A 16,409-nucleotide genomic window follows, 5' to 3' on the forward strand; every position below is an offset into this window, starting at 1 on the left:
CGATTATTCGTGCCTTGCGTTTTGTTTTTACTGTTATTTCTGAGTTTTCGAGCGCAATCGAGACAATTCTTGTGCGCGACCTCAGCGCGAATTAGGGTGAAATTATTGCATATGCCTTTAAATAATATAACTATAACTTTTAATAAATATAACTATATTACAGATAATGATATATAACAATATTATAATATAATACAATATTATTATAATATTTTATAGTTACGAATTGTTAACGATAAATAAAAACGAGCCGCAACGCTCAAATAATCGTATCTCCTCTTTCTAAATTGTTCGCTTCTGTGGACCATCTGTGCGTCAGTTAGGGAGACATTACTGTACGTCGTTCGAAAGAATGTATCAGTGAAGTTATGCTATTCGGAGAACAGATGCCTCTATCCGACGGATATTCGACGAGCCTACGCGTTCGACGGACAGTGTGAAGAAACAGTTTACCCTATTTTTCGATCAACCCTAGAATTTTAAGCAAACTTGGAGTAAGAGTAATCGAACGGCAAAGAAAGAACGACACCGTTTAGATACGCAACAAATGGGTTGCAGATGTGACGACGAAGAACAATAGCTATATAAATACAACGGTAATGTTCATGAAGCAATGAAACCAATATCGAAGCAAATGTTAATTTGTCTCGATGGCTCTGTTCAGAAAAATGTCACGAAAACATGGGACAATAGCCTAAAGAAAGCAGGTATAAGATCGCGAAAAGAGCGCACTTGGTCATCCGTGATCCGCCGGCGCAACCCCCACCCCCACCCCCCGGTAAAACTCATTACCGAGATACTTTATCATAGCGAAAAATGCTAATCGTTGATTGATGCGCACTTCGGCCACAAAATATGTATAAAAATGGCTCAAATAGGAAAAGTACCAATTTGATTATCAACTGTCGTTGCGAGTGGTCACGTACATTTAAAGTTCCGCAGTTCTGACTCTCATCGAAACAGATCGTTATAGTTTCTTACGAGTATTATTCGCGTCTAGTGTCAAGTGTTGCTATCGGTGACGATAAATAGTGATATATAAATTGTGAGAATTATGGCACCAACAAGGAAATCGGAGAGACTGCAACGCTTGTATATCTTAAGGAAACTACGAAAATTGCCTTCTGTACAAACTAGATGGAACAGTAGAGCTGGCCTCGGAGCGGTCCAGCGTATTCAAAGAGTTGCGTCAAGAACTCCTGGGCTTGCGAATAGAAATATACGCAAACTTAAACGACCAAGTATAGCAAGCCCGCAATACGATCAAGTAGATACAGAGTTATTGTCGTGGATCGAAGAAAGAAGAACACGTGACGAGCGCGTAACCAACAATCAAATATTAAAAAAGGCAAGGGAACTGAGAGAAGATTTGCTATTGTGTTTGCGATTTGGTCCGAGTCGCGAGTGGTTGCAACAATTTAAACAGCGTCATGGCATAGAATGGGAGATCATGTACAGTTATCAAGATGTAATTAATGATAAGTATGCAGTTAATTTTAAAAGAATGTTACTGCAGGAAAACTTAAATTTAGAAAATGTTTACTATATGGACGAAAGCGCGTTGCTATGGGACACGCTTCCAAAGGAGATATCGTCTGCAACGGAAGAAAATTCTCTTAGCGGACACACGCGGAAAAACAAAAGTATTACAATTGGCTTATGTGTAAATGCGGCTGGCACACATAAGCTTAAGCCTCTTGTAATTTACGAATTGAAAGAAACAAGAACTGTGAGAGACGAGATTGCATTACCTACATTATTTAAATCGGTGCCGAACGCACGAATGACCAAAGCATTATTATTCGATTTGTCCATTTGTAAAAAGATATCATGCACAGAGAGGAATATCTGGAAAAGTAATTCTATTGTTGGACAATTCCGAAGCCCATAAAATTCTTCAACCGATGGAGCGAGGGAGGGATTATGGGGGAAACGAAAAGAATTTTCCGTCATGAATTCTTGAAACGAGTTTTGGAGTGTAATGCAGAGATGAATAATTATGATTTTGATTGCAATTACACGTTTAAAGTCTGCATGCACATCTTATCGCCTTCCTGGATATCAATTAGAATGGGATATATCCAATATGCATGGAATAATCTCATTAATCCTTCTAACTTTTCTATTCGGTCAAACCTAATAAATATGGAACCTGATTGGTCAGACATAGTAAATGCGATAACAGGGAAACAATGCACCATGACACATGTTAGAAAATATTTATTAGAATGTGACGAGGAAGAAAAAAGAAATGGAAACGAAGTACAGAGAGAACCTGGTGAATCTGATTTTTATGATAACAGTACTATGAGTGCTGAATCACTTATCCGGGGGGGGGGGGTATCTTATCCGGGAATTAAAAATGATTATTGAAACTACCCCACCTGACATACAAAACATGGACGGGGTTAGTAATATTACATATCATGAGGAAGGAGCGACCATATAAGTAAGTACGTACCTATTCATATAATGGTAAAAATTTGTCAACCAATTTGAAAATATGAATTATTTACAAATTAATTTTTCTTTTTTTAGGTTATTGGTTCGTAAAAGATGCAGGAAAACCATCGCCTTCGACCACAGCTATTCCAAGGATGATACGCAACGGAACGATTCGTTGCAAAATGCTATTTTCCACGTACCTAATTATAAACAATGTCAATGAAGATTTTAATATTGTATATATTTAATGTTGATATTAATGTTGGAATCGAATGAATTTCATAGTAAATATTGAATAAATAAATGTACATAATCAAAATTATAACGTGTTCGATCTTATTTTTATCGGAAATACCTGTCCAAACTGCATTGCGCGCACTGTCAGCAATATGTAAAATAAATGATCGGTGTTAAAATGTTAAAATTTAAAAAAGTTATCTCATTGTATTATGGAATTTGAGTCAAAGAAATCGCGGCACACGTGTTCACTGACTTCGTAGAACATCGGCTTAGAGAGAAAATCAATGAATTAGAGGGCCGTGACAATGTCATAGCGCGAATCCCAGAATACCGAAGTTCGTCAAATCCCGGAGAAAGTACGGTATTTGTTTTCTATAATAACGTTACACAAACTTATAAACGAAACACACGAATAGTTAAAATTTTCGAAATTGATTCTATCAAAGCAACACGTTTTATTCAACATATTTTATATTTTCAATTCTTTGCAAAAAATCGCAACCTTTCAGATTGTATTACCCTTGGACCATATATGGTCTGAGATATTGTCAATGGGGTGAGAACCTACGTATAGTATACAGTGTACAGGATGTAGCGAGATTAATTGTACAAGTAAAAATATGATTCTACATGTTATTTAAAATAAAAAGTGTAGAACATTTTTATGCCGCATGTATAAGCATTTTCCTAATAGAATTGTAGTTTTATAACTACATTTCTATTTTATAATAGAAAGAAAATGTGAATTTATTATAAATCGAGATCGTAACCATAAGTACTGGACAGTGAATTGTATTCTAATACATGTGGTTCAACGAATGGTCCTATTCCATTCATTCATAACGACGCTTTCGCCAGGAAAATTTTATTTTATAATTTTTATCAATTTTTGCATGTAAAATCATCTCGCGTTCTACCATAACACAGGATCCACCATATCTTCATTAATTTCTTTCCAATATACTTACCATTTATGTGCTATTGAAGAAACAAACTTATGCGGATGTTCATATCTAGTTTACACCCTTATTTATACATTTGCCTGTTGTAATCCCCGTTTTCTCACATTTAGAATAGAGTTAGCAAAGTTTAGTCTAGCAATAGCACAAACTACACTACACGTAGAACAACAAAATCTCTGTTCAGGACATTATGCTGTCAAATTGGCAATTACTAACTTATTTTTGGTTTACATAAAAAGAACTTAAATAAAAATATAACGAAGAAATAATTATTCCAAATATGTAAAATCTAGTAAAAGCGAAAAGTATTATTGTTACACTTGTTATATCGTTAATTAATATTCTAAAAGTTAATTAATCCAATATTTCGTTAAGCACTTTGAGCAATATTGATTTAAAAAAAAACGTGTCCCTAAACATTTGATTTATTTGAAATCAGGAATAATATATTCAAAGTTCTTGAAAAATGTTCTCTGTACCGGATAACAAATAGATGTTCCTATACAAATAACACTTTAGACGTGTTGTGGAATGTGTGTGATATGCACCCCCTGTGAATGTGCTGGTGGCTTGCAGACTCAGACCAGGAGGATCATTCTCACAACTCTGGCCGTCTTAACATCAGAAAGCTATTAGGTAAGAGTTTGTTAAAATAACGAACATTATTGTTAACTTTTTACGTTTTCACAAGCATTTACAAAATATGACAACACTTGCTTTCTTTGCATTAGTTTAATTATTTAACCATGAATGAGCATTATGAAAAGTAGTCTGCTTTTTCAGAATGTAGAGTATTAATGTTAAATTATTAATGTTATCATCGGTTACATCTCTGTAATAATTTCATTCGCATACGATAGCAAAGACTATATTATTGTTTCTCTCAGAACTAGTTAATGTAATCTAGAATTTGATTTATATTCGTTTATACAATAGAATAGTGTAACCGTACATCTAAAGCTAAAGAATTCGTAGACTAACTTGGTCTAAATTGTAAATTAATGTTTAAAAATTCTAGTTACAATTAATCTTGTTAATCAACAAGAAATACGTCGATACTTTTATTGTATATATATCCAGGATGGAATGTTTATACAGGAATACTTGAATATCGCTGTTAATTATAATTATACATATGAAAACATCGTTTGAAACGAATCATGATTTTCCTTCTTTTGTAAAGTTTCAAAGTCATCTATGTTCTTTAAATGTAGAAACCATATCATTTACTTCCATAGTCTTACAAGTATTATTGCTACGCTAAACTCTAGTAAAATTGATATTAATTTGCTCAAAACAATGAAAGATAAAAGTGTTACCATGAATTACACATAAATGAACAACGAAAAATAATTTTCTATTTTGGAAAGGCATAATTTCGAGGCTGGTGAAGACGGGGATGATAGTAGTGGCGGTGGAAATTCCTGGCGGGAAGAACTTCAACGTCGCTATCAGCAAGAGAACGATTTCCTGGCCGAATTGCGTGCACGTAACGTTAATATGACGCAGACACCGTCGGCCACTCCATCCAGCGAGCAAGAACAAGAAAGAGGCGAGAGAGAAGATGCGGATGGAGAAAAACAGGAAGAGAACGAATCCAACTGGACAGAACCTGTGGAGCGATAGGTTAATCGATAAGTTTAATTTAAAAGTATTTACATGTACTTTAATAACGGCTTAGAAACTGCTACCTAATCGAAACGCAAATAAATTATTATAGCACCATGAGCTATTTATAATGGGCATATATCTAGGTGTTAGTGTGAAATAACTATAAACATTCGTATTAGACTTTGGACAGTATTTAAAACTTAAAAACTTGCATTTTCAAAGCAATACTTTTAATCAAAAGAATTGTCAGCTCGGTGAAAACGAAACGCCGTTATAGTAATATCACCGTATCAATTTTAAGGGAACCATCAGATCAATAACATTGTTTGTAGACGAACCGAACTTTTTATCAGACGTTTACAATATTTATAAAATGCGGAGAGGTCGTTTGTTGCTTTCAACGTCATTGTATCATCGCTAAGTACCTACACAGATTAATTGCAGTCGCATATATGAGTTCCAATCCTTTTCTATTGCAGGAGAATGTATCGATGTTTCTTTCTTCCTACGTTTACATTCACATATTATGAAACGTTGTAACGCTCTAAATGATCCACACCACCATTGCACATAACACATCTATGGGCCTAAACAGATAAGAACCGATATCATACTTAGATTAGAGACATAGAGAAAACAAAAACTTCGTTTGCTTATTCAAGGTTAAATCATTTGTGTAAGTTTCACACGCACACACACAAATATAATAACGAAGAGACGTTTTTCTTTCAACACTAAGTGCTCAATAAGAAACTTTTTAGTCTACAACGTGTAGGTGAACGAAATAGACAAGAAATTTTGCACAAATCAAATGTTTGACCAAACTTTGTATAAGAAGGTAAGTGAATGTAATTAATGGACTTTTTAAAATATTTAATAAAAGGTCCTTCCGTCCTTCCTTTGGGCCGTGTTCCTCCAGTGCCTCTGGCCTTGCTGTCACCTGGGAGACCATCGTGTCCAGCCTCACCCCATGGTTCATCCACATGAACAGGTTCCGCTACCTCAGGATTGGGGGTGCCTCTTTCCTATGCGACCACTTTTATCCTCCCTTCTCTCTTCTTCTAAAATCAGCTCTGACTCTAGTTTCGTGTTTCTTGTTCCAGAACCAGATTGGAATATGTCTCTCTAATTGACGCTCAGATTGTCCACAGAACTGGACACTTTGGGAAGAGGAGATACGATTATTCGAGCCTTGCAGTTAGTTGTTATAGTTACGAATTGTCAACAACTATAAAAAACGAGCTACAATCTTAGCGTCAGTAAGGGAGACATTACTGTACTCTTGAACTTCGCTATCCACAATACTCATTTGCAGTTATTGTGAGTTCGGTGCAACCTCCAGTTCCTTGTCGATCCAATCTTATCAACCCAAGCTTCAGCTGGGAGTCATCCTCGCCTTGGACCCATGACCCAAAGTTCCACTGCTCTGGGGAATTATCATAATTATATTTCATGTTGCCTATATCGAACCAGTGAATTCAAACAGCCCTGCAGGCTGGTTCAGACACAGTAATCCAGTCGAGTGACTAGTAATGAGTCAAATGTATATACTCTATTCTAAGTTACTAAATTACTCGACTAAATTGCTGGCTGCGTTTGAACCAGCCTTTATAGATGAAGTATAATACTTGGACACTCCGTAGTAGTAGTAGTAGTATAAGTACTATAATACTTGAACTCTCACCTTTTCTGAGGTGTCCAGTACGGTTCAATCATATCCAGCCATCCGTTGTTCAACCAAATGCTCACCTGCCCACGTCATGGTCTTGTAGATATACATTGCGGTCCTAAAATTGTGGTACTTCTGGTTAATGAGAGAATCCTGAGGTTGATTGAAGTAGTTTTTTCCTTTAGAACCAAACTACTATAATCATAGTGCTCAGAGATGTGTTGCGGTCCATGGCAGCAGCTGCTAGAGGCACGTTGGACACGAAACCATAAATATAAATCGTCTTCACCGGGTTGATGAGCCCAGGCTGCTTGGGAGCTTAGTTACAGAAGCTCATGTTCTTTTATACATTCGTACTACTTAGATACAACATTCAGTAATATGAGACATATCAATAGATTATTGGAACTTTTGTTCAATAGGTGATACTTTCTGGTTAAATAATAGAGGCCTCGAATCTACCGATTTATATAGGTGTAACATTCATTTTATTTTATTTCACTTGCATTTATTTTATTGTCTGAAATGTAACATTTATGTTGTAGTAAATAGACAGTTTTAGAAACTCATAATGAAAATCAATTTTAATTAAGCTAGAAGTCAGTATTATTGTGCTGTTGTTTGAAAGATGAATAATGTTTATGAGTCAATAGCTTCGAGGTAAATTATGTTACACCACTACAGGGGATAATGTATATAAGTATTACTGTTGATTACGTATCGGACATAAAATACTAATATATATATGGTGTAAAACTTTATATATATATATATATATATATATATATATATATATATATATATATATATGAGTCTGTATTTCTTAGGCATTTCGACTATTATCTACATTGTTCTCATCTCACTTTTCACATTCTTGAAAACTATTACATTCGAATGCCTAAGTTTTACACCATAGTCACAATTACGTTGCATTTACAGCTGTACGTTGCATAATAATAGGTCTGATATTGTTTTCTGTGCTATACCTAAATTTTAGTTCCTAGATTATGTAATTAAATAATATTCAATAAAATGATCGTTGAATTGTAATAAATAGAGAGCGACGCATTTTGTAATATTTATATAGCGCATAACAACATTCGCAAATATTCTGTGTCTATATTCATATGATCACTTTTGTCTATATATTAACATTTACAAGGATTGTGTAATGACTACATGATACAACTATTGAATAAAAAATGAAACGATAACTTGTAACTAATTTATAGATTTCGGATCACCGAATCACAAGTTTCCCTTGTGTTTTTCCCTTTAGAATTCTGTGTAATTTTATCCTATCATGTCATTAGATTTTTATGGCATGTAACGGTATTAGTATTAGCCTTCTTATTCATTATGAAGATCTTATTAAATTTATTATGGTACTATGACATTGGTACAAGGTAAATTTCAGTTCATGTTACTATTTATGCAACGATTCATAAACGGAATTAATTATCTTTTTTATTTTCTAATATATACATATTGTATATAACTCTTTGATCAGAGATCCATAGTTGGATATTTGCAAATAGTCTAAGATTATTGACTTTTTCAAGATGAAAGTATAAAAGATGAAAATTAAAACTACAATATTAACACTATTTGCGAGCAAACTAAAAGGGTTTCACGAAAATAATAATAATAATCTTCGAAAATTACGATAATGAAAATACCAGTAATATAATAAAAACATAGAGTATTAATGAACTGATAATACAATTTGAAAGGAAATAATTTTACGCAAGAAAAGGTATTAAAAGTATAAAACAAAAGTTGGTATTATAGTAAACTTCATTTGTGATTCAGTCAATATTGCAAATACAGTAATCTCTCCCTAAAAGATGCGGGATCGGAATCCGAAATGTATTTCAAAGTACTAAAAGACGTGATTCATCAAGCCTCGCGGCCCCCCTTTATAATATTGTTCGACACAATAATATTGTTACGAATTACAACACTTCTCCCGCGTCGCGGCATTTTATTTACAATAGAGAACACGAACTATAATACAACTGAATTAGAATATGTTAGAGATCTTTGAATTAGATGGTGTTGATCGCTCGACGGTCCGATCCCGACTCTCCGATTGTCCGTTGATAAAACACCTCCGTGGCAACCCCTCTCTTCTATTTTTCTTTAAGGAGTTGCTCACAACAGGGCAGTTTCACATTACAGCGACTTGATTTGGACAAGTCGCCGTAACAATATATAACGGCATATTGACCGCTGCCTATCATAAAATATCAAGTAGTTTCGTCCGACACGAGTTTCATTTTCTGTCTCTCACTCTCTCTCTCTCTCTCTCTCTCTCTCTCTCTCTCTCTCTCTCTCTAATAGGACCATTCGTTGGACCACATATATTAGAATACAATTCACTGTCCAGTACTTATGGTTACGATCTCGATTTATAATAAATTCACATTTGCTTTCTATTTTATAACTAAAATTCTATTAGAAAAATGCTTATACATGTTGCATACAAATATTCTATGCATTTTATTTAAGATATATAACATGTAGAATCATATTTTTACTTCTGCAATTAATCTCGCTACATCCTTGTACACTGTATACTGTACATAGGTTCTCGCCCCATTGACAATATCTTAGACCACATATGGTCCAAGGGTAATACAATCTGAATGGTTGCGACATTGTTACGGCCCTCTAATTCATTGATTTTGTCTCTAAGCCGATATTCTACGAAGTCAGTGAACACGTGTGCCGCGACTTCTTTGACTCAAATTCCATAATACAATGAGATAACTTTTTTAAATTTTAACATTTTTAACACCGATCTTTTATTTTACATATTGCTGACAGTGCGCGCGATATAGTTTGGACAGGTATTTCCGATTAAAATAAAATCGATCACGATATAATTTCGATTATGTACATTTATTCATTCAATATTTAATATGAAATTCATTCGATTCCATCGTTATTGCGATTACATAAGTAAAATTCTAAATTATATATAAAATTATATTGACATTAATATCAACATTAAATATATATAGCATTAAAATCTTCAACGACATAGTGTATAATTAGGTAAGTGGAAAATAGTATTTTGCATTAAATCGTTCCGTTGCATATCATCCTTGGAATTGCCGTGGTCAAAAAGGTGATAGTTTCCCGCTATCTTCTAACAACAATTCAACTAGAAAAAAAATTAATTTGTAAATAATTCATATTTTCAAATTGGTTGAAAATTGTTTACCATTATATGAACAAGTATGTACTTACCTATATGGTTGTTGCTCCCTCGTCATGATGTATGATATAATATTACGCACGATGTATTGTATGTGAGGTGGTTCAGTTGGAATAATCATTCTTCATCCCTGAATGAGGTAACGGGTTTCTGCAGTCATAGTTCAGTTACTATACAAAATTAATCCTCCAGGTTCATTCCTTATTTCGGTACCATTCCTTTTATCTTCCTCGTCACATTTTAATAAATATTTTCTAACATGAGTAGGAATGCTAGTAACGTTCTAAGCCACTGTGCTCGAGGGGTAAGTCAAACCGCGGGGCAAGAGAGGGGAATCCAGCCGCCATGAGCGCTGGTGGGTATGGAGGGGGAAGTGTGGCCTTGAGCGCAGGTAGGTGTGGAGGGGGAAGGGCCGCGGCGTGCTCCGTAGTGGGGGGAGTCTCGCGGTTTTGCATTTCGTACGTGTTATCGATAGTCGCTTATCTACCGGTCTTCTGTTCTTATTGAATTTAATTATGCAGCGTTTTATATCGCGCTTGCATTTTCACATAGTAGGAGATGTTTTGGAGTGAGAGAGAGAGAGAGAGAGAGGGGGAGAGAGGGGTAGCCGCATCGCAACGGTTTCTCTCTCTCTCTCTCTCTCTCTCTTCGGCAGCATTTGTAACGAGTTTGGACACGTTTTTTAAAGCGGTCTTCTCGTCTTATTGAAATTTAATTATGCAGTGTTTTTTATCGCGCTTGCATTTTTACATTGTAGGAGATGTTTTGGAGTGAGAGAGAGAGAGGGGGTGTAGACACATCGCAACGGTTTATCTCTCTCTTCAACAGCATCTGTAACGAGTTTGGACACGTTTTTAAAGCGGTCTTCTCGTCTTATTGAAATTTAATTATGCAGTGTTTTTTATCGCGCTTGCATTTTTACATTGTAGGAGATGTTTTGGAGTGAGAGACAGAGAGGGGGTGTAGACACATCGCAACGGTTTATCTCTCTCTTCAACAGCATCTGTAACGAGTTTGGACACGTTTTTAAAGCGGTCTTCTCGTCTTATTGAAATTTAATAATGCAGCGTTTTTTATCGCGCTTGCATTTTTACATTGTAGGAGATGTTTTGGAGTGAGAGGGAGGGATAGACACATCGTATCGGTTTCTCTCTGCCGCTCGATCGTTTTTCGTCATCGACGAAACGTGGTTTTTTGGAGTGTGAGAGAGAGGTGTAGACGTGTCGCAACGGTTTCTCTCTCTCTCTTTCTCTCTCTCTCTCTCTTCCGCACGGTCCGCTATGAACGAAGCGCGGTTTTTGGAGTGTGAGAGAGAGGTGTAGCCGCATCGCAACGGTTTCTCTCTCTTCGGCACGGTCCGCTATGAACGACGCGTGGTTTCACATTTCGTTTGGATTGAGATAGAGGGGTAGATTCGTCGAAATTTAACTATCTAGCGTTTTCTTATCGCGCGCACATTTTTGAGAGAGATAGAGAGGGGTAAAAGTAAAAGATTTAATAACATATTTATTTGAGAAAGAATCCAAGCCCTAATCCCAATAGGTTGTTGAAAAAAGAAACTTTAGCCTCGGACAAAAATTAATCTATAGTTTACTTTGGATCGAGATTCGAAAATATTAGCTTACGTTTCCGCCCGGTTCCGTCAGCGCGTACCGACGGTAATGTAAACTATATCTAAGATACCGCGATATGCCATCGGCGGTTGCATTTTTGCGGTTTCGAATCCCGGATGACTCTCGGACGCGTTATCTTCTCACGGTGTCAGTTTTCTCATCTTATTGAATTTTCTTTCGCTAAATTCGCTATTCAGTCGCGAATCGTTATGGAAGTTTGTTCGTTTGCAATATCCATCGCGAGCATGCCGTCCTTGAACACGGTGTTCATAATTTTTCGGATTCGACAGAACGGATTTTTAGCCGATATTGCAACGTTCTTTCGTGCAACGTTTACGCGATACTAGATACCATCGGGATGGGAGAGAGTCGCAACGGTTGGTTGATGCAAAGTTTAGTTAAATTTGTTAAAACTGGTAATTTAACCGAAGACGTTAAATTGAAATTGAAAAATTTGCTTCGTAAGCAAATTTTCGTAAGATGACGCAAGTGTGCAAGGATATGTTAGAATTATTGACTCGTATGTCGACGTAGATCCGAACTGTCGACGAGTATCGCGAATGGACGAAATCGTACATCGAGTGTTTGCGGTTGCGTAGAAAATACATGAACATCGAGAAAATAAACCGAGGATCCACGAGTGTAAAATCGAGCTTACTATCGATCGTGTGTCGCATGAAAACACTGAACGCCGCGCTGTGTCATCGGTTTTCGTCTCGCGTTGGCAGAGGTTTGTACGGAAGCGTTGGCGCGAGAGCATCGACTCTTCGTTGGGAGAACATCGAGTCGGCGTTTCAGAATCGCATATCGACCGGCATCGTGATCAACGTCGAACATATCGATCCGCGTTATTTTTTCATTCGTTTTTGAAAGTGAACGTGGTATTGGAGGTGAAATTTGTGTTGCGCGACGAGGTTTCGGTGAAAAGTTTTAAAACGCGAAATCCGATCGTCCAATCTACGTCACTGATACGCGAAAGATCTTATGCCTACGCTTCTGGCCTCGATCCAGGAGTTTCAAGAACGGGACAGCGGATGGGCGTTGTCGAAGATCTTGCACTTGATGGTGAATTCTAACAAGTATCAACCGTTGCAAGTAGGTTGCGGGATACCCGTGCCCTGAGCAGTGCAACTGAAGAGAGTCGTCGTCAACGTGAACAGTAAGGACGACGCGTGTTTCTTTTGGGCAGTGGTGTCAAGTCTGTATGTAGATCATTCGTATCGCGCATCATCCTATCTGCATGACAGCGATGTGCTCCGTACCGAGGGATTCCAAATGCCGGTGTCGTTCAAAGACATACCGAAGTTCGAAGAGGCGAACGACGTTTCCGTGAACGTGTTCGAATGGGATAGGAAACGAGAAAGCTGTCAAACATTGCAACCAACCTCGAGGAAACGGGAGAAACACGCAAATTTGTTGTTTCTACAGGATACGATAAATTTGTGGAATTATTACGTCAGTATAAGGAATTTATCCCGTCATGTTTCATCCCAGCTCAGCACGCACCATCATAAGTATATTTGCAATCGGTAAGTACTGTACTCGAATTTATTTTTGTTTCGAAGAAGAAAATTATAGCATGGCTTTCTCTTCCAGGTGTCTGCAATATTTCAGATCGCAGGAAAAATTGGACATTCACGTCGTCGACTGCGGTCGAATGAACGAATGCGCTTTGATCCTTCCGACGGAAGACGACAAGTGGCTGAAGTTCAAGAACCACGCGTATAAGAAACCGGCACCGTTCGTTATCTACGCAGACTTGGAATGTCTGCTGGAGAAACAGAAAGATCAAGGTCATGGAACTTGTCGCAGATATCAGCATCACCGTGCCTTCAGTGTAGGCTACTACCTTCATTGTCGATACGATAGCTCCCTGTGCGAGTATCGGACTTATCGCAACGAGAAAGATTGTATCGCGTGGTTCGCATCGGAGTTTTACAAGTTGAGCCTTAAATTGCAGCCGGCGTTCGATCGGGCGGTTCCGATGGCTACAATGACTGTCGCGCAAATTTCGGAATTCCATACCGCCACGCATTGCCACGTGTGCGAAGAACCGTTAGGCGATCGTGACGTATGAGTGCGCGATCATTGTCATTTCACGGGCGCGTATCGTGGTCCGGCACACAACAATTGCAATTTGGGCTATCGTTCTTCGTTCGTGGTTCCGGTGTTTTTTCACAACTTGTCCTGCTACGACGCACACTTCATCATCAAGGAGTTAGCTAACGCGTTCGAAGGTAAAATAGATGTGCTACCTCTTACGAAAGAGAACTACATTTCTTTTACGAAACACGCGAAGAACGTGGGCAAATCATGGAAGAAACATATAAAGTTCCGATTCGTCGATTCCTTCAAGTTTTTGAACTCCAGTCTGGACAAGCTGTCGTCGTCTCTTGACAAGAGCGATTTGCAGATCTTGAGGAATCAATTCGGGCAAATTTGTGACGACGATTTCCATCTGCTAACCAGGAAAGGTGTTTTCCCGTACGACTACGTAGCGACATACGATAAATTAAGCGACACCCGTTTACCGCCGCGCGAAGCATTTTACAGCGAGCTGTACGACAGCGAGATATCCGATGTCGACTACCGCCACGCGAGCGAAGTTTGGTCACGTTTCAACATACAAACGTTAGGGCAGTACAGCGACCTGTACTTGAAAGTAGACGTGCTGTTGTTGGCGAACGTGTTTGAAAATTTTCGCGAAATGTCGCTCGATAATTACAGCCTCGATCCAGCGCATTATTACACGTTGCCCGGTTTCGCGTGGGACGCGATGCTCACCGACATGGACATGCTTTTGTTCGTGGAGCGGGGATTACGGGGTGGGTTGAGTCAATGTTCGCATCGTTACGCGCGCGCGAATAACAAGTACATGTCGATGTACGATTGGAACTAATCGTCCACCTATCTGATGTATTTCAACGTTAATAATTTGTTGGGCCATGTCGCAACCTTTGCCGCACAGAGGTTTCCGATGGGTCGACGATGCGAGTGATTTCAACGTCGAATCCGTGCCTATCGTCAGCCCCGTCGGATACATTTTAGAGGTCGACTTGGAGTACCACCAGGCAATTCACAATTCTCACTCGGATTTTCCGTTTTGTCCGATTCACGAAGTTAGAGCGTCGCAAAAGAAATTGCTAGCAACGGTTAGCGACAAGACCCGTTACGTTCTCCATTATCGATACCTCCAGCAACGTTTGAGGCATAATTTAAAATTGAAGGGAATCCATCGGATACTGGAAGCTATCGAGCTGGTTACGTGCTTACATAGATTTAAACGCAAGATTGTGCGCCAGCGCGAACACTGATTTCTCGAGGAATCTGTTTAAACTGATGAACAACGCGGTTTTCGGAAAGACGATGGAGAACGTGAGAGATCGCGTGAACGTGGTGTTGCTCTCGCGATGAAGCGGTCGACATGGTGCAGAACGTTTAATATCCCGACCAAATTTCCACAGATGTACCGTATTCTCCGAGGATTTTATTGTGATTCAAATGAAACAGCTTTCCATTAAATTTTATAAACCCGTTTACATAGGCATGTCGGTGTTGGACATGTCGAAATTACGTTTGTACGACTTTTTGAAAATTTTGTACACGGACACGGATAGTTTGATTTATCGGATTGCTTGTGACTATGCGTACGAGACGATAAAACGTGACATTGACCGACACGATACCAGCAATTATGATAGAGACAACGCGCATGGTGTTCCAATCGCTAACAACAAAGTCATCGGATTGATGAAGGACGAGAACAGGGGCAAAATCATGACAGAGTTTGTGGGTCTTCGCTCGAAAATGTACCCGATTCAGGTACAGAACAAAAACGATGTGAAAAAAATTAAAGGAATTAGGACCAACGCGAAGATCAAAAGTATAACTTTTGACGACTATGGCATGCCTTTACGATCACTTGGAAAAGTCGGTTTGCATTAAATTGATAAAATCTGTAAAGCGTAGCGTGTATTCGATATCGCAGATGAAGTTAGCGCTGAGTCCGTACGACGATAAACGCTACATTACCAGTAATTCGATCTATACTCTTCTTTGGGGACATTACGATATCGCTAGGAGAGAGAAAACGGTTACTACTCCATGATCTCATCCAACTTTTCCTCCATCTGACGAATTCCAAGTTGCGCGCGCACTCATTTATACGAGTGGAACGGGGACGTATACGCTTCTTAGTCTTGTGTGTAGGGAGGGGAGGCAAAATGGTTGGATAATTGCATATAAAAACTCAAACATTGCGAACAGCGAGTACTGCGTTCTACAGACAGCTCATTGCACAGTCATTCATCGGCGTTATTATTATATACGTACATACCGTGTTAAATCAAACCGATAATTTTGTGTAAAAAAATGGATTTGACAACAACTTCAACGACGATGACGACGACGGTGGTGGTGCAAACAAACGAAAAAACTATGGGTAAGTAAAAAGCATTCCTTTGGGTAGAAGGAATTACGAGTTATGAAGGTAATGTCGTTTTTTTATAGACACTTCACTCCAATGAAACGAACGTTTCAGCAGCAGCAGCTGCCGATACGATGCAACACGCGAATCTTGGGTAGAAGATACTCCATAGCTGGCAACTATTTCAAGTTCCTCGAAATTTGCGTGCGAGTGGATGAAA

General features: G+C 38.2%; 1 protein-coding gene and 1 long non-coding RNA gene across 2 annotated transcripts; one reads left to right on the plus strand and one right to left on the minus strand.

Annotated features, from left to right (window-relative positions):
• Positions 1-9,812: 9,812 nt before the first annotated feature.
• LOC143261354 (uncharacterized) lies at positions 9,813-10,741 on the minus strand. The gene is made up of 2 exons (XR_013035495.1): positions 10,183-10,741; positions 9,813-10,096 (listed from the first exon to the last, which is right to left on the minus strand). It is a non-coding gene; the product is annotated as an uncharacterized LOC143261354 (long non-coding RNA).
• Positions 10,742-13,038: 2,297 nt separating this feature from the next.
• LOC143261350 (uncharacterized) lies at positions 13,039-14,662 on the plus strand. The gene is made up of 3 exons (XM_076527853.1): positions 13,039-13,292; positions 13,360-13,834; positions 13,979-14,662. The coding sequence occupies exons 1-3, from the start codon at positions 13,039-13,041 to the stop codon at positions 14,660-14,662; spliced, it is 1,413 nt and encodes a 470-aa protein (XP_076383968.1).
• Positions 14,663-16,409: the final 1,747 nt, after the last annotated feature.

The sequence above is a fragment of the Megalopta genalis genome, unplaced genomic scaffold (genome assembly GCF_051020955.1).
Source record: "Megalopta genalis isolate 19385.01 unplaced genomic scaffold, iyMegGena1_principal scaffold0048, whole genome shotgun sequence".
Lineage (NCBI taxonomy): Eukaryota > Metazoa > Arthropoda > Insecta > Hymenoptera > Halictidae > Megalopta > Megalopta genalis.

What these genes read in the sequence shown, in the direction of transcription:
- LOC143261350 (XM_076527853.1), top strand. Translation starts at nt 13,039, where the DNA reads ATGCCGGTGTCGTTCAAAGACATACCGAAGTTCGAAGAGGCGAACGAC. An exon ending in CATAAGTATATTTGCAATCG is followed by an intron (nt 13,293 to 13,359) that starts GTAAGTACTGTA and finishes TTTCTCTTCCAG; the next exon opens with GTGTCTGCAATATTTCAGAT. An exon ending in AACCGTTAGGCGATCGTGAC is followed by an intron (nt 13,835 to 13,978) that starts GTATGAGTGCGC and finishes TTCATCATCAAG; the next exon opens with GAGTTAGCTAACGCGTTCGA.